A 17143-nucleotide genomic window follows, 5' to 3' on the forward strand; every position below is an offset into this window, starting at 1 on the left:
GCTACTTGGGAGAGGGTAGTCTCTATGGACCATCTAGGATATACTTTTTTAAAACTTTTATCTAGGGGTGATGTCCCGTCTAAATGATCAAATTTATACTACTCGAATTAAATCAAGTTTAATATAAAGTATATGTTCAAAATTAAGATTCAAACACAAAATTTTTTTTATCCAATTTATTTATTCAAACAAACCTTAACACGGATTGGGTTATAGTCTAATTTATTTATCCAAATTTAAATCAATTCAAGTTTTGTCAATTTGGTACGTCCAAAATTCAATCTCGATTAAAGTTTGGACCCATGCTATCGTTCGACTTGAAAAAAAAATTGGCTAGAATTATTCCACCAATTATTTGGTGGAATTAGTTGGACTAAGGGCAAATGCAATGGTAAAGTGTCATTGGGCCAACAAAGATGTTGTCTTTTGCTGATGTGGTTGTATTGTAAAATGTGTTTTGCTTATGTGGCTGTATTGGGATAAGTGTTTTGTTGATGTGGATGTATTGATATTTGATATTTTTGTGTAGTTTTGTTGTGGATGATATGGAGGAATAGAATGTTGTTGGCCTCCATGTTGGGTGGGAAGATAAATTATATAGAAATTTGTGTTTTGTTGATGTGGTTGTATTGAAATATGTATTTTGATGATGTGATTGTATTAGAATACGGGTTTGACTTGACTTTTTATATAATAAAGATATGACCGGGTCAATATTTTTATTGGTCCAGCAAATAAGCAACCATTGCATTTGTTAATTCCAGTCCCCCTATCCCGTTCGACCTGGTGGCTGGTATTGACTTGGAACCCTTTTTTTTTCCATCCCTACATTTATCCATGCAGGGAAAATAGCCCAACGGAACCATGAACAAATTTTGAGCCCATTCAAATAACCCAACTGGACGATGAACAAATTTTTGAGCCCATTCAAATAGCCCAACGGGACATAATTGAACGGCCAAGGTCAAAAAAGATGGAAAACCATCGTGAGACGTGGCAGATTACTGTGACTTCTCGAAAAGAACAGTCCGTGTCCGACTAGAAAACCAAACGTTCTAATCAATCAAAATCTATCGCGTAGATTATCCGCTACGTGTACTATACGAGTAGGCCGGGCTCCATCCGATCCTCTCCCTGACCCACACTCCGCAACAAAGAATATAAGTATATAACACTTGTTTGTTTTTCTGAAAACACGAAAAAGTTTGGTTTTCGAATTTGGATCGCCAGCCGGTACAATGCATCCAATGCATTGACATTTCACGTAAAACAAAGAACGGTATTTCGTGCTAGTAATTCTTGTCTTAGTTCACATTTTTGTTTAATTTAGCGGAGAAGTTGGTGATGATCTGAAGGAGAATTCGAGGGGGGGGATTGTGGATCAAGAGAATCACCGGCGATGGGGTTCTTCAGCACTATATTCGGTTTTTGTGGATTCGGAGTTGGGATTTTCCTTGGTCTCGGGGTTGGCTACTATCTTTTCATATATTTGCAGCCCAGCGATGTGAAGGTGTCTCTCTTTCTCTGTGTTTCTCTTGTTTTTTTTTTTCTGCATTCTATCGAAATGGCATTATAATTATATTGTCGATCAATACAATGCTCGTTTCCATCCGTCCTTTGTGTTTTTTGTATTTTTCTCCATGGTTGCTGAGAAAATGGAAGGATGCAGGGTTGTCATTCGGTTTAAATTAGATTCAACAATAGAATATAGCGTATGATTTCGAAATTACAGGGTATGGGACACAGTTAATTGGAGGTTCGTAACTGTTACATAGAATGCTAGATGCTTGTATTTGGCCTTTCTTAGAGATGAAAATTTTGAATTTGTGATTGTTGATGCATACCTTTTTTGTTCATGGACGTGCCTCCTTAATACCGGGGTCATGTTAGGCTAAGAAACCTGGAGAGTAAAGCTTAGTAAACTAATTTAACCTTCTCAATTCCCCTCAAGGTTATTATGGTAGTATATGAACTGACAAAGCAGCACATGGATTTGGAAAATAAGCTACATTGGTTGCTTGTTGGGTTCATCCAAAATGGATTGTAAAAATAGGGTAATAGATGAATTGAAATATCAAGGAATAATCTGCAAAAGTACATTTGGGATGTTTCTGTAAGTTAATGAGAAACTCAATCTATAAGGTCTCAGTGTAAGTGTGTAACTTCTTTTCTTGCTCTATTGATGGCATGACCCGTCTTAACACTAATGATAAAGGTTTCACTGCGGTTTTCTTCTCTCTTTTTTCTTGTGTGTGTGTGGGTGGGGGGTTAGATCTGGTGAATTTGCTGAAGCCCTGCTTGCTCTTTGCTTGTTCAGGATCCTGAGATTCGTCCACTGGTTGAGCAGGACTCTGAAACTTTACAACATATGCTTCCAGAGATTCCACTTTGGGTGAAAAATCCAGACTATGATCGAGTATGTACATTCATGTTGTTTCTGCCATTTCATTCTATGACATCTAATCGCTATTGACTGCATTGTATTTCTACAATTTCACTTGTGATGGTTCCATTTGTGAAGGTCGACTGGCTAAACAAGTTCATTGAATATATGTGGCCTTACCTTGACAAGGTTGGATTTCTATGTCGAAAAATACTCTCGGCATTTATAGCTAGCTTATTTCTTTTCCTTATCTTTTATATTAAGATTTTTAGCTTTGTCGTGCATTTTTACAAAGGCCATTTGCAAGACCGTGAAGAATATTGCTACACCAATAATTGCTGAGCAAATTCCCAAATATAAAATCGAATCTGTTGAATTTGAGACACTTACCTTAGGTTCCCTTCCTCCAACTTTTCAAGGTTAGTATTTCAAGTACATCCCTTACTTTACAATGATTTCATTTAGGATCTGTTGTTGCTAGTTTTTGAAGTGCTTTAATGTCATGTTCTTTGTTATTTTCATTTGTCTGAAAGTGTTTTTTTTTTTAAGTTTTTTCTTTTACGGCTAGAAAGTCGAAACAGTGACACCATCAAATGTGATGTAGTGGTGCCAATGGAGTATATAATTTAGGTTTGCCATAAATCACCCTAATCCTGACGAATTGCATATTGGGAATTTTTTTCTGGTCATGAAACACATGTTCCAGAATTGTGTAATTGGTTGCTCACTTGCTCCCAAGACTACTATATGTAATTTTTTTGTGATTTAAGGAAGTCCCTTGGAAATTTTTTTATATCTTGCTGGCTGCACAAGCAGACTGATGCATGGTTTAATTGCTTCAGGATATTGAAAATGATGTATTTTCTGAGGAGTGACTTGTTTTGAATATATTATCTAATAATGTATTTTCAAAGTTAATTTTACATACATACATATAGAATATACAGTACCATGTTTGATTTGATCTACCGCTTTCATAAGTAAGCTAAGAAAACTTGTTCACACTGTGCCAGATCTTGTACCGAGCAGCGTGACGTGTTCTTGCTTGTTTAATACTGCATTACATGTTTACATCTGGGTGAAATTGCTTTTATGTGAACCTATATGATTGATTGTTTTGAGCCATGTAACCTATATGCTTGTAACGTGCTCTTCATATTGATAGGTATGAAAGTTTATGTCACTGATGAGAAGGAGCTTATAATGGAACCTTCAATAAAATGGGCTGGAAATCCTAATGTCACAGTTGCTGTTACAGCTTTTGGTTTGAAAGCAACTGCCCAGGTTGTTCAATTATTCTCCTTTTCAGCCAACAATATCTGCTTACCTATTTGCATTTTGTATGTATATGTGGTGGGACTGTAGGTGCTTGTTAGTTAAGCAGTATCTGGTTGTTAACAGGTGGTGGATTTACAAGTGTTTGCTTCACCACGGATCACATTGAAGCCCCTAGTTCCTAGTTTTCCTTGCTTTGCGAAAATCTATGTGTCGCTGATGGAGAAGGTAAGTGAGATATTTTGTAGAAAATAACCTCGGTAGATCTGTTATTCCATTTTATTTCTAGTATGCAATATGCTTGTCAGTCACAGTAGACATGAAAGGACTTCTGCCTGTGGGGGAAAAAAATCACCCCACATTGCTCAGTGCTCCCAGGGAGTTGAAAGACTCATTTTCATCTTTATCAGCATTGGAGACTTATTTTTAAAATAGAATTTTTGGTCAATTATTATAAATTCTTCTACTCATAAGTCGATATGGGTTCGTGAAACTTTAGTTGAGTATTAGGATGATAGATAACTTAACACTTCTATTACATTCTCTTTTCATGATTGCTCTTGACTTTGCAGCCACATGTTGACTTTGGACTAAAGCTTATAGGTGCGGATCTTATGTCAATACCTGGTCTGTACAGGTTTGTACAGGTAAGATACCTTGAAACACTTGCCATATCCGTTTACTTGACCATTAAATTTCTTATGCACGGCTTTTGTCAACTTTGTCTTTTTAAGTATGGTTTAAGGCACTAAACTGTACAGTGAAATTCAATTCTATATAAGACATGAATGCCTGGATAGAATGTCTGCAAAGTAACATGATGAAGCCATGATTTGTCTGTAATCTTACTTCTTTCATGAGTGAATGTACGAATTTGTGTGATCAATTTATATTTTGAATCTGAGTTTTAATCAGTAAGATGGTCTGATGTACTTCACCATCTCTTCATAATACGGCGTCTATGATGGCCTCTCTTTAAACATTTTTGAAAGACAATATAAATCAAACAGATTTGGAGTTGAATGCTTATGTTGCTAATATGAGGGGGTGGGGGGACTGCTAATAGAATAATGTTTGGCATAGCGTGGAAGTGTGCCAAACATTTGTATATCTGTGTTAGGAAGGGTGAATTGTATGTTATTTAAGAATTTCCCTAAAACATACAGACAAAAAATGGAAACATTTTTCCAATTTTTCTTCCTGGCTTGCCAAACTTTTTTTCTGGATTAGGTGAGATTTAAAGAGCATTTTGATTATCCAATGCCTTCTGTTGACTGTCCAGTCTCCACTTTCTCCATGTAACTAAACAAAGAATTTTACAAATTCTTTTTCTTTATTTTGCCTTTTGGTAATTTGTCAACCCACCATAAAGTATATTTTGTTTTGTATTTGTGTCTTATCAAATTTTGAACGGTTCATGATAGTAATGGTGAGAAAGGTTTATTCTACAGGAGCTCATTAAAGATCAGGTTGCCAACATGTATCTGTGGCCCAAAACCCTAGAAGTACAAGTTCTGGATCCGGCTAAGTGTGTTTTAGCATCCCCAAATTATATCTTCAATTTTCATTTTAATGTCATAGCTGACTAAACTTAATGGACCTTTTAGGGCATTGAAGAGGCCAGTAGGAATTCTCCATGTCAAAGTTCTAAGGGCAATGAAGCTGAAGAAGAAAGATCTTCTAGGTGCATCAGACCCTTATGTGAAGGTAAAACTCACTGAGGATAAGCTTCCATCAAAGAAGACCACTGTGAAGCATAAGAACTTGAATCCTGAATGGAATGAAGAGTTCAATTTGGTTGTGAAAGATCCCCAGTCCCAGGTTTTGGAGCTTCGTGTTTATGATTGGGAGCAGGTATAATTTTTTTTAGTCATCTGTATATTTTCATTTATGATTTATCTAAAGTCTTGCATTCTTTTCCACAGGTTGGCAAACATGATAAAATGGGTATGAATGAGGTTCCCTTGAAAGATCTACCACCAGATGAGCCAAAGGTTATGACCCTTGATCTCCTTAAAACTATGGTAGTGGATGATCCTCAGAATGAAAAACATCGCGGGCATCTCATTGTGGAGTTGACATATAAACCTTTCAAAGAGGACGACTTACCCCAAGGTTTTGAAGATTCTCAGTCTGTACAAAACGCTCCTGATGGAACACCTGATGGTGGAGGCCTTCTAGTGGTTATAGTCCATGAAGCTCAAGATCTTGAAGGAAAGCATCACACCAATCCGTATGTGAGGCTTCTATTTAGAGGCGAGGAAAGAAAAACTAAGGTACGATTATAAGATGCACATCTCTCCATGTGTCTATAATTTTTTTTCTAAGGGAATGTAGTAATATGCCCACTGCAGGAGCATTGTGCACGTAAGTTGTTTAGATTTTGTTTACCTAATGTAGTAAATTTGAAATCTTCATATATCTCTTAAAAGTTCACAAATTAATTATATTAGAATTTTGTTCGTGAAACCTTGTTTGTCCCTCAAATATATACTATTTGTGGATAATCTTTAATGATTCTATGAATCCATCCATTATCGATAATGCTTTAATACTGTGGGAAATATAAATATTGAGGCAATGGCCTCATACCCTGGTGGCATATTTTTTCTTGTAATTTCAATTGGAGGGTGTGGTGAATGTATTGTCTTTCAGAATTATGTAAAATGTGTGCAGTATGAAACTTTATAATGGATTAAATTTGTGGTGACTATTGTCATTTTGCTGTCACAGCATGTGAAGAAGAACAGAGATCCAAGATGGGAGGAGGAGTTCCACTTTACACTTGAAGAGCCTCCGACTAATGATAAAATGCACGTGGAAGTTCTTAGCAGCTCTTCAAGGATTGGTCTGTTGCATCCTAAGGTACAGATCTGCATAGTTTTTACTTCACTTCGTGCATTTCACATGTCACATGAATTGAATAAGGAAAGATTGTTATTTTATGTTTGATGATTAGAGGGTAATGTTGCTCTAGATCTATCTCCTTTCTTGATTGACAGATCTTAACATTGTTGTGCATGCTTTTGGCAATGCAACACATGCTCCTACTTATTAAAGAAAATTGAATGGAAAAAGGCATGTATAAACAAAAACCTAGGCACCAAGAAGGTTCCCAAGAGCTCAGAGTTACAGAGTATGAATTAAACGCTCGACAACATCACAGACCCCTTGATCGGCTGATCCTCACTTCTAGACTAGAAACACAAGGTATTAAACCAAAACCTCACAAAATTACACCAGGACCGCTCCACCCCTCTAAAGCATACATCGCTCCTCTTTAATCCATTCCTACGATGTGATAACATAAACTTTTTAAATTTCATCTTGGGTTGCTTTTCTCTGAATATGGAAGAGCATGCTGTGCTTACTCAAAGTGTTGTCGAATTTACTCTTGCTATTACCGTGTATAGTTGAATTGTGTGCTCTACTATTACCATAAGGGTTTACTCTACATTCAAGGTTTCTTTATTTGTAGAAGGAGTAATCGAACTAAATTTTTTTCTTGACAGGAATGTTTAGGTTATGCTGATATTAGTCTAGCAGATGTCGTCACGAACAAACGAATCAATGAGAAGCACCATCTCATAGACTCAAAGAATGGCCGTTTACAGATCGAATTGCAATGGAGAACTGCTACTTGAGCTCTCTATCTTGTTAATTTTTCCAGAGACGGAAAAAGAGAACTCGGATTTTGATGTGAATTCAAGTTTTAAAAATGCTGCTGTTCTACCATATAAATTTGATTGTACAGGGTTGTAATAATGATGCAATTTCAAATATTCCCTTGTTCCTGCTATGCCTTTTTGTTTTCTGGTTTTTATTCCAGACTCTGTGGAGGTGTTACAGGATATATATGAGAGTTGACAGTACTGCCAAATCTGGGAACACTGGTCTACATGATTTTGAAACTTTGATGTAGTATTCTGCTAATAGAGGATTGTGTTTGCGAGTGGAAATATTCAGTGGATCAAGCATGTCATGACAAGAAAATATTCAGCGGTTTAGATACGATCATATCACACCGATGAAAAAATATTCAGAAGTACAAATACGCTGATGTGGTATACCATAAGAATCACAATCATATGCTGTGAGGTTAAACGATGACTTGATGATGTAGCAGGATCAATACGATCATGATAATTCATGGGATGTGACTAATATCGCTTCCGATGCCTTGGTCAAAGATCCAGAAGGGGAGGGGAGAAGGAATTCCGGTTTCTGAGAGACGGGTAAAAATGGTTACGTGTCAATAAAATGAACCATTAGATGACATAGATGGTTGAGATTAGAAACATTCCAGGAATTCCAGCCCCCCATCCCCTAAGGTTTTAGCATCTATCTGCCACGTAATGATTTTAGCATTACGAGATGGGCCTGGCCTTCGCCGTGTGCGATCGTCAGTCGGTCAGTCCTCACTCTCACAGGCCTATCCAAACTCGTGCAATTGGTTGGTCATTGGTCACATTCTTCTTGGCTCCAACCATTTATTTGTTCTGCATCAGAAACCAAACAGAACAAGAAGCTCCCGGAGTAGTTGCGATGGCGTTACCCGTCGTTGATACAGACTACGTCAAGGAGATCGACAAGGCTCGTCGCGATCTTCGAGCTCTAATCGCCAGCAAGAACTGCGCTCCTATCATGCTCCGTTTAGCGTAAGAAAACCCCTCTCTCTCTCACTCTATCTTTGTTTGTTTCCTGAGAAAGGGCGAGAAAGGAAAACTCATGTACTGATTATTTTGTTTGAAGCTGGCACGACGCGGGGACCTATGACAAGAGCACGAACACTGGAGGGCCGAATGGTTCGATAAGGAACGAAGAGGAGTACTCTCATGGTTCTAATAACGGCTTGAAAATTGCTCTTGATTTCTGCGGTAAGCATCCTTGCTCTTGTTTTTCAAATTTTCTGGTATTTACTTGCGTTGGTGGATATTATCAAATTGAACATAAAATCTATAAACATACATGCAAGTATGCGGGATGGAGGTTTGTGCGTATATATATGTGTAGCAGTGTAGACATGTTTTAATGTATGTGTTTTGAAGCAATTTTGTGTTTCACGATCACCAAGGGGAGAATTGATATTATCCTGACAGGAGTGCCAAAATTTTTTGGTTAACATTTTCACTAGGGTATGACCAGCGGAGCCAATGTAAATCACAGTGTAATAAGATCAGTCACTCTGTTTGGTTATGACCCATGGAAATTTTTTATGATCTACCAAAGCTGGTTGGTGAGATTTTCCTTCCCCATGTCTTTTATCTATCAACAATTTCTTGTTCCTGTTGAAATGAGAGTAACTGCATTTGATCGGTTCTTGTATTGTTTTGAGAATGCCGTAGTGGATGGATTGCTTTAGAGAGGCATGTTTTAACTGATCATGTTCTCTTGTTGGACCTTCAAACTTTCTGCTCTAACTTCTATGGTCCAATGTTTGCTTCACTGTTCATTTACGTTAAATTGTAAGTTGTGAAGCATATTTATTCCAAATTGTTTGACATAAAGGCTTGATGATGAATGGTGTAAGGCAATTGAATCTGGCTTATTTATTAAATGGTGTTTTACTGTTTTTCCTTTCAATCTTTCAGAGGAAGTGAAGTCTAAACATCCAAAGATTACTTATGCTGATTTGTACCAGGTAATTAATGAGTTCAAAGCAATAGTAAGGCGGGTATAATTTGCTCATTTCTCAGTGTAACGCTCTATATCCCCCCCACCCACAACCCCAAATGTCAATTATGTTTTTGGCTTGGCATGAAAGTGCTGGTGAAAAAAAGTAATGAAAGATATTGAAAGAATAAGAAGCTTATCCCCTGGGTAAATCATGAGTAATGTTTAGAGTGGAGCAATTGTACATGTTCTTTTCGTCAATTCTCGTCATACAAAATGAAAAATGGGCCTGTTTTCGTTTATTTAGTTTTTGTTTACTTACTTCTTTTGCAAGGATATCAAAAACCTGAACTATACGAAGCAGAAGTTGAGTGATAGAAAACATATGCCAAGTTTTAAGTTTTATATGGAGAGGTTCCTGACTGATGAATGAAGCTTAAAACAGTCTTAGGTGTCAACACTCTCAAAGATAGGAGATGGTTTATGATTTAGGAACCACTTTGGTCATTCTACTGTGTAATAAACTGACTGATGATCCATTGCTTGTGTTTTTAGCTTGCAGGTGTTGTTGCAGTTGAGGTCACTGGGGGTCCCACAATTGACTTTTTTCCTGGTAGAAAGGTAAGTATCTTGGGATTTCTTGAAAATAAAGCTTATGCCAACTCATTTTCTGTTGATATATCATGCATGCCTGTCTATAGGATTCTAAGGTTTCTCCGAAGGAGGGGCGACTTCCTAATGCCAAGGAAGGTACTTAAATTTTCTAGTTCTTTCTGTAACTCTCTGAAGAAAATGTTGAAGCATTTCTTGGGAGTGAGGCCCTTTTTAACAAAATATATATTTGATCTACTAAAGAAAGATCTGAGTCTTCTAAAAGTGCTTCTCCGTCTTTCCTCCTTGCCCATGTAAGGGGGATTTCAGCTTATAGGACATCTTTTAAAAATATCCAATGTGAGAATACAGTCCCAATTTGTAAAATTACTGACTTCTTTAGATTTGTCATCCTCTATTAACTTATTCTACAAAGTTTTGTGAAAAGCATGGAAGAACACTTTATCACATGCTTGTATTTTCACGATCTCAAATTTTGTGCTTTTATACAATTTTGTGTTAAAGTTGAAATTTGAATATACACTTGTGTCTTTTGGTTGTAGGTGCCCCACATTTAAAGAACATCTTTTACCGGATGGGTCTGTCAAACAAGGATATTGTGGCACTATCTGGGGGCCATACTCTGGTATTTCTCTTTGCAACATTTTTCTATATATGATTCTTTGACTAAAGATACGAAATTATACTTTTCTGTTGGCTGCAATATTGTAGGGAAGGGCACATCCCGAAAGATCAGGTTTCGAGGGCCCTTGGACTGTGGAGCCTTTAAAGTTTGACAACTCATATTTTGTGTAAGAATAAGTGTTAACTCAGCTAATTAGAACATTACCGAGCATTTTTTTAACAATCTTTTTAGTTTGAAGAATAAACATTTAACTGATTCTGTGCATAACTACAATTGATGCCAGGGAATTGCTGAAAGGGGAGTCAGAGGGTCTTTTAAAACTTCCCACCGACAAGGCGTTGTTGGATGATCCTGAGTTCCACCGCTATGTTGAGCTGTATGCAAAGGTAATATTGACTCTTTTTTCCTTTTGGAGACGTGGAACCTCTCCGAGGTTGGGCCTCATTGAACCCAATTTGAGGACCTAACATTGACTTAATAAGGAAAACATGAAGAAAAAAAAGTCGCTTAATGCTACTAAAGACCTAAAAGAATCTTTTGGAATATGGGTTTGAAGACAATTTGTGCTGGACCTGCTGGTCAGTTTTAATATCAATGGCTAAACAAAGTTGCCTCACCCAACCACCCCCCCCCCCCCCCCTCTCCTCTCCTCTCAGTAAGGTTAATAATTGGAAGTTGTCGTAGTAACTGGATCTTACTGTAAAAGCTTTTTTCATAAAGAATATTGCATTCACACTTTGGTTTCATGTAATCCTAATTTGTTTGGTCTGCATTTCATTGGATCCTAATTTAATATCTCCCAGGCTGGCTTACTGCTTGCTCACATGCACAGCTATGGACTGTAGGTGAATTACGAAGCAAGAAATTGCTAAGTCCTATTTTCTGTTTTCCTGTATTTATTGATCTGTATGTAAGTTGTAGAGTAATATGTAATAGTCCAACTTCGTGGTGCTTTGTTATGCCGTCCTTGGCACTGGTAAATTACATCTGATCATGTTTTTCACATGTTTTTCCCAATTTTTTGGATCGCAGGACGAGGATGCGTTCTTTCGAGACTATGCTGAATCTCATAAGAAACTTTCAGAACTAGGATTTACTCCTCGCTCCTCTGCCTCCAAGGCAATTACAACTGACACCAAGACATTGGCACAAAGTGCATTTGGAGTTGCAGTGGCCGCTGCTGTGGTCGTCCTGAGCTATTTGTACGAAGTTCGCAAGAGAGCGAAGTAAATGGTAATCTGGTTGTGAATCATTGCGAGTTAGTGTATTTTTGCAGCCAAGGAGTTACCCATTTAATATGGCAATAATACATTCCTTACTGATGATTCATGACAGCTAGATGAACTCTTATATTCATATTCAGGGGATTGATGACAAGAGTTCTGAGAAACTCACCGTCATCTTAATTCTAAAGTTTCTTGTTGCTTAAGATTGGAACGAATTATCAAATAAAACAGCTAGAACCCCTAAATAATCTACTTAATGATTGTAAATAGAGTCCATAAGATGAAGACTTGTCTCATGTGTCACTTTATTGAATCTCAAGTTTTCTGGGATATTATTTTTTTGCACTTGGTCGGTTTATTTGTTTATATATACATGACAATGCCAGAGCTTTAATGGATGTCTGAGAAATAATTGACTTATAATTATATAAATTATTTTATTTCAGAAATATATGCCAAATTTTTTCTATAATTTGAATGAATCTCTCTGTATGCCATGGATGCATATCTATGCATTTTTACTTGCTGCAAGTTTTGTAATTTGAAGAAATTGGGAGTGATGTGAAGAATGAGGTGATAGAGGTACTTTGGGTTCAATCCACGCTGAGGCCCAACAAGTGGAGGTATTGTCCAAGCTCTAGTCAAGTGATGAGGTTGGGTTCGCACTTATAAACTACATCATTGACTTACACCAAATCGGTGTGAGATTTTTTAAAATCTTTTAACTCGTATGTGGTGCACCTTAAATTAAGGTTTGTGCACATGGTTAGGTACGTACACCTATCTTAGGGTTTTTAATTTTTGATGAAAAGCAATCCATGACTTAAGTTGGTACTGTAGTCTCATCATCATCATTAATACTTGTTATTAGTTAGGCAGCAACCATATCTTTGAACTGTACTCTCACTATTATAATTATCAATAGTGCTCCTTCTCTCTGCAATTCTTTATTAGGGTTAGTCATTGTAACTCTTACATGTGATCCATCTTTTGTTGAGATTGACTAATCTCTTTAGTTTTTGTACCAAAAGCTAATCTTAAAGACAGGATGACCTAATTCATTGTTTAATTTAGGTTCAGATCCTAGTTAACAGGTGATGAAGGTGTAGTATAGCCTTAAAAGAGGTTGAAAAAGTAATGCTTTGTATCTCAGTTTGGTATCTGGAGCCAATAATGCAAATCCTCCAATACTTTCAATTTGTTTGGTAGATTCAAAAGTGTCTGTTGAAGCATTATTATTATCCTAATGTGGGTCATTGAATTGAGGGAGCCCCACATGGGGAAGACAGAACCAAAAAGGGGTAGGTAAAGGGGGTTTTAGGACAACCCCACGAGATGTCTTGTTAAATACCTAAGCACATGACATCCACGTGTTGCTGTGCTGGCTGTGTCACCACTCTTTTTTTTTTTTTTAAATAATTTTTGTATAATCACATATTGGTTGGATAACATCAAATGATGTGATTTATAAGAAAAGTTCAAGTTTCTCTCGATCAACAAAGTCGTGTGATTCTCGTGGTTGATTTGTCATACACATAAGTGTCATCTGGGTTGAGAGATTTCTAATGCTCTAATTAGTATCATTATCTTTTATTACCCAATCAAGTCTTTTACACAATTAGGTAATTAGCAGTTTTTGGGATTGTTTTTATAAGTAAAACTCCCTTTATTCTCATGTGGGTATGTGCATTTGGAGTGCTTACCGGCTAAGATGGAGACCTTTTATACCAATCAACAGATTCCAAACAAACCTAACTCTGTTTTGGATTACTGTGTTAATTGAAACCAGAAAGGCATCATCAATTAATGCGTGTAGTTTATGCGTGTTGATTGATGTATCATCTACTCTGTTAGGTGTGTTAGGGTTTGTAATTCAGTCCAACCATGGTGAATATGCAGAACTCATCAAATTCCTTGTTTTTAATGACAATTCTATGTATGTTCTTCAATTGTCTCTTCTTTTAAATTTTAGTAAGGAATGTTGTACTATGTTATTTGTTGTTTAGCTTAATCTTTTGATAGCCTGGATAAGCAAGGGTTAGTTGGGTTTTGTGCGAAGAATAGGAAAAGAAATCCTTTTTAGAGAAAGTAAAAGATCACAGAGAATTCAACATCAAATTGTGCTAGCCAGCAAAGGATTTGAACATGGACAGAAGGGTTAAGAAGTAGGTAAAACGCAAGAGATTTTTCCACAAGTGGACCTCCTCTCTCTCTCTCTCTCTCTCTCTGTCATATGTGAAACAACTGCTCTGTCCATGATCCTTCAAGCCATGACATCAACTTGAGTTTTCATGATATGTGTCTGGTGGTGGTGTAACCATTTGGCTATAGTCTAAGCGGTTATTTCTCCAAACGTAGGGCATAAAGAATCTCGTCAAAGATCGAGAGTTCAATTCTAACCTATCGTCATTATTTTCAAGTGGTTTGTGTTGGGTCTCGATTCAACTAGCATGTCGGGTAGATTTGCGCGTACCTAGCCCAACCAGACTTTGGACTTAATAGATATTCAAATAACATGCCTACTGAGTTGTTTTCGGTTAAAAAATTTGTGGTGGTGGGGAACAAATGATATGTACAAATCTAGGAGACGAGATAAACAACAAAAGGTTTGAACCAACCTCTAACCCTCCTAGGCTATCTTGTTTTGTTTTTGTTGCCTAAACTTGCACCACAAGGTTTTGGCCAAAAAAAATTAGAGAAAAAGTTGGAAGGTGAACAACAACCACACTCACATATTTCTTCATCATGATCATCATCCCCCTTCAAGTCCAACCTCCATCCGTTCTAGAAGCCCTCTCTCTCTCTCTCTCTCTCTCTCACTCTCTCTCCCATGCATGATACATATAGTGTGTGCCAATAGAACCAAAAGACCACAACAACTACCATCTCTATGTACATAGATGCACAAAACTAGCCAAACCCACTAGTACATTTTCTTCACAACTAACCTGAATCAACATTTGTTAAAAGAAGCCATCATCATTAGGTCTTCAAACCAATTAAAAACCAATATATGCAATCTTTACATCACTATGGTGGAGGGTTTTCTTAAGAGTCAAGAATTAGTTGTATATATAATAGATGTTAGGGGTTGCTACAAGTGCTACAGATGCCAAATTAGAATTTACAGAAGAAAGAGTGATTGGTCATATAAAAGATATTGGAGTTAGTTACAACAACAAGATCAATAATTCATATAAGTTAGGACATAAATTCCAATATATGTTTTCTACTATTGTTTAATGATCATATATCACACCTAGCTTGCTTGTCTCTTGCCATTATTTAGTACCTTTACCTTAATTGAATTATTAATTACAATACCCTTACTTTACACCCACCTGAAGGTTACCTTATCGTTACTACTACACACACACACATGTCTATATATACAATACAAAAGACTTACAAATATATATAGAGGCCACCAGCCAGCACCCCTCAAACCTGCCTCACCAACCCACATCTAGAAGCTCATCAATTAGGGTCACTCTCTCCTCTCTCTCTCTCTCTCTCTCTCTCTCGAGTCAAAAGCCTATAAACTAAACCTTAAGTCCTCCCAATAAGAAGTAGTAGTCTTCCTCCAATACAAAAAACAGAGCCTCTCCATTTCTAACCCCATCACTAATAAGATAGATCTCTATAGGTAGTTTCTTCTCTTTTTCAATAATGGGTAGGTCTCCGTGTTGTGAAAAAGCTCACACAAACAAAGGGGCATGGACCAAAGAAGAAGATGATCGATTAATTGCATATATAAGAGCTCATGGTGAAGGGTGTTGGCGTTCTCTGCCTAAAGCTGCTGGTCTTCTAAGGTGTGGAAAAAGTTGCAGACTTCGATGGATCAATTACTTAAGACCTGACCTTAAGAGAGGTAACTTCACTGATGAAGAAGATGAACTCATCATCAAACTCCATAGCCTTCTTGGCAACAAGTAAGCAAAAGAAAAACATCTAATTTACTAATTTTGACATTGAAGAGTCTGAAATTGACATTGGTTTTTTTAATTTTTTTTGAATTGCAGATGGTCTTTGATTGCTGGGAGATTGCCTGGAAGAACAGACAATGAGATTAAGAATTACTGGAACACACACATAAGGAGGAAGCTCGTGAACAGAGGAATCGATCCTGCTACTCATAGACCGATCAACGAGGCTCAATCAGCAGCACAAGGATCACCAGCAGCAAAAACAATTTCTTTTGCTGCTAAAGAAGAAAATTTGGATCAAAAGAAGAAAACAAGTGGTGGGTTAATTTCTTGCAAAGAAGAGCCAAACCCAGTTGAAGAAAGATGTCCTGATTTGAATTTGGAGCTTAGAATTAGTCCTCCACACCATACAGACACTGATCAGCCAGTGAATATTAAGACTAGAGGGAGGAGCACTAGTCCTTGCTTTGCTTGCAGTTTGGGGTTAAATAACAGCAGAGATTGCAGTTGTAATGGTGGAATTGGGAGCAGCAATGGCAGTAATTTTAATGGCTATGACTTCTTAGGATTGAAAAGTGGGGTTTTAGACTCTATAAGCTTGGAGATGAAGTAAAAATAGTGTAAAAAAACCCATGAAAGCTGGAACAGAGAGAATGCAGAGTAATTGAGAAACAGAGCATCACCATTGTCATATTTGTTTCAAAAAACTAAATTCTCTACTTTTCTCTTCTTGTTTCCTCTAATTTGTATAATTGTTAATTAATAATATATATATATAGCAATGATGATACATATAGTAGTGAAATTAATTGATAACTAATTGTTTCTGAATGTTTTTGGGTTGGTTAGAGCATGATCTGCTCTCCTCTGTTTTTTTTCCCTTGAATATTTATCTTAACTTGTTCCTTCATGTGAGAATATGTTTTTGCTCTCTATCCCTACAGATAAAAACATAATTAATAATATATATATATAGCATATGATGATACATATAGTAGTGAAATTAATCGATAACTAATTGTTTATGAATGTTTCTGGGTTGGTTGGAATATGATCTGTTCTCCTCTGTTTTTCTTTTTTTGCCTTGAATATTTATCTTAACTTGTTCCTTTATGTGAGAATCTGTTTTTGGTCTCTATCCTTACAGATAAAAACATAATTAATATTGCAGAATCTCTATTAATTAATAATAAATCTACATTAGCTTTTCTATCCTTCTTTTAGCCACAAATGATGACTTTTCAATATTCTCCAAATTAAACAGAAATTAATATATTTTCTTGAGACAATCCTAAAATAAAGAAAAAAAATAGAAGAACCAAAACTCCCTCAAAATTATCTACCAAAAGCATATTTCTTTTTCAATATATATATATAAACCACACTTCTTTATTACATGTTAAATCATGTGACAATGAGGGTTTCCGAGTCACATTTTTTTGATTTTCCCTTATTTTTTAAATTACTTTTTAATTTTTTTTTT

At 36.6% G+C, this 17143-nt stretch overlaps 3 protein-coding genes across 3 annotated transcripts; all 3 read left to right on the forward strand.

The window, feature by feature from the left end:
- Window positions 1-1181: 1181 nt before the first annotated feature.
- Window positions 1182-7546, forward strand: LOC120013520 (synaptotagmin-1-like). Its single transcript, XM_038865357.1, has 12 exons — window positions 1182-1510; window positions 2318-2416; window positions 2522-2572; window positions 2679-2802; window positions 3549-3667; window positions 3785-3886; window positions 4231-4305; window positions 5110-5186; window positions 5266-5512; window positions 5584-5934; window positions 6392-6523; window positions 7171-7546. The coding sequence occupies exons 1-12, from the start codon at window positions 1400-1402 to the stop codon at window positions 7300-7302; spliced, it is 1620 nt and encodes a 539-aa protein (XP_038721285.1). The 5' UTR covers window positions 1182-1399; the 3' UTR covers window positions 7303-7546.
- Window positions 7547-8017: 471 nt separating this feature from the next.
- LOC120013531 (L-ascorbate peroxidase 3-like) lies at window positions 8018-12143 on the forward strand. Its single transcript, XM_038865367.1, has 9 exons — window positions 8018-8316; window positions 8411-8535; window positions 9250-9299; window positions 9827-9892; window positions 9973-10021; window positions 10426-10508; window positions 10595-10674; window positions 10792-10894; window positions 11541-12143. Exons 1-9 carry the CDS (start codon window positions 8033-8035, stop codon window positions 11736-11738), a joined length of 1038 nt encoding a protein of 345 aa, XP_038721295.1. The 5' UTR covers window positions 8018-8032; the 3' UTR covers window positions 11739-12143.
- Window positions 12144-15160: 3017 nt separating this feature from the next.
- LOC120007793 (myb-related protein 308-like) lies at window positions 15161-16491 on the forward strand. The gene is made up of 2 exons (XM_038858249.1): window positions 15161-15666; window positions 15757-16491. The coding sequence occupies exons 1-2, from the start codon at window positions 15404-15406 to the stop codon at window positions 16271-16273; spliced, it is 780 nt and encodes a 259-aa protein (XP_038714177.1). The 5' UTR covers window positions 15161-15403; the 3' UTR covers window positions 16274-16491.
- Window positions 16492-17143: the final 652 nt, after the last annotated feature.

The sequence above is a fragment of the Tripterygium wilfordii genome, chromosome 2 (assembly GCF_013401445.1).
Source record: "Tripterygium wilfordii isolate XIE 37 chromosome 2, ASM1340144v1, whole genome shotgun sequence".
In the NCBI taxonomy this organism is placed as follows: Eukaryota; Viridiplantae; Streptophyta; class Magnoliopsida; order Celastrales; family Celastraceae; genus Tripterygium; species Tripterygium wilfordii.

Coding starts and splice junctions, on each gene's coding strand:
- LOC120013531 (XM_038865367.1), top strand. CDS start 8,033: ATGGGCCTGGCCTTCGCCGTGTGCGATCGTCAGTCGGTCAGTCCTCAC. Junction 9,300..9,826: donor CTTATGCTGATTTGTACCAG/GTAATTAATGAG, acceptor TTGTGTTTTTAG/CTTGCAGGTGTTGTTGCAGT. Junction 10,022..10,425: donor ACTTCCTAATGCCAAGGAAG/GTACTTAAATTT, acceptor TTTTGGTTGTAG/GTGCCCCACATTTAAAGAAC.
- LOC120007793 (XM_038858249.1), top strand. CDS start 15,404: ATGGGTAGGTCTCCGTGTTGTGAAAAAGCTCACACAAACAAAGGGGCA. Junction 15,667..15,756: donor CATAGCCTTCTTGGCAACAA/GTAAGCAAAAGA, acceptor TTTGAATTGCAG/ATGGTCTTTGATTGCTGGGA.
- LOC120013520 (XM_038865357.1), top strand. CDS start 1,400: ATGGGGTTCTTCAGCACTATATTCGGTTTTTGTGGATTCGGAGTTGGG. Junction 4,306..5,109: donor GTCTGTACAGGTTTGTACAG/GTAAGATACCTT, acceptor TTTATTCTACAG/GAGCTCATTAAAGATCAGGT. Junction 5,187..5,265: donor CAAGTTCTGGATCCGGCTAA/GTGTGTTTTAGC, acceptor TGGACCTTTTAG/GGCATTGAAGAGGCCAGTAG.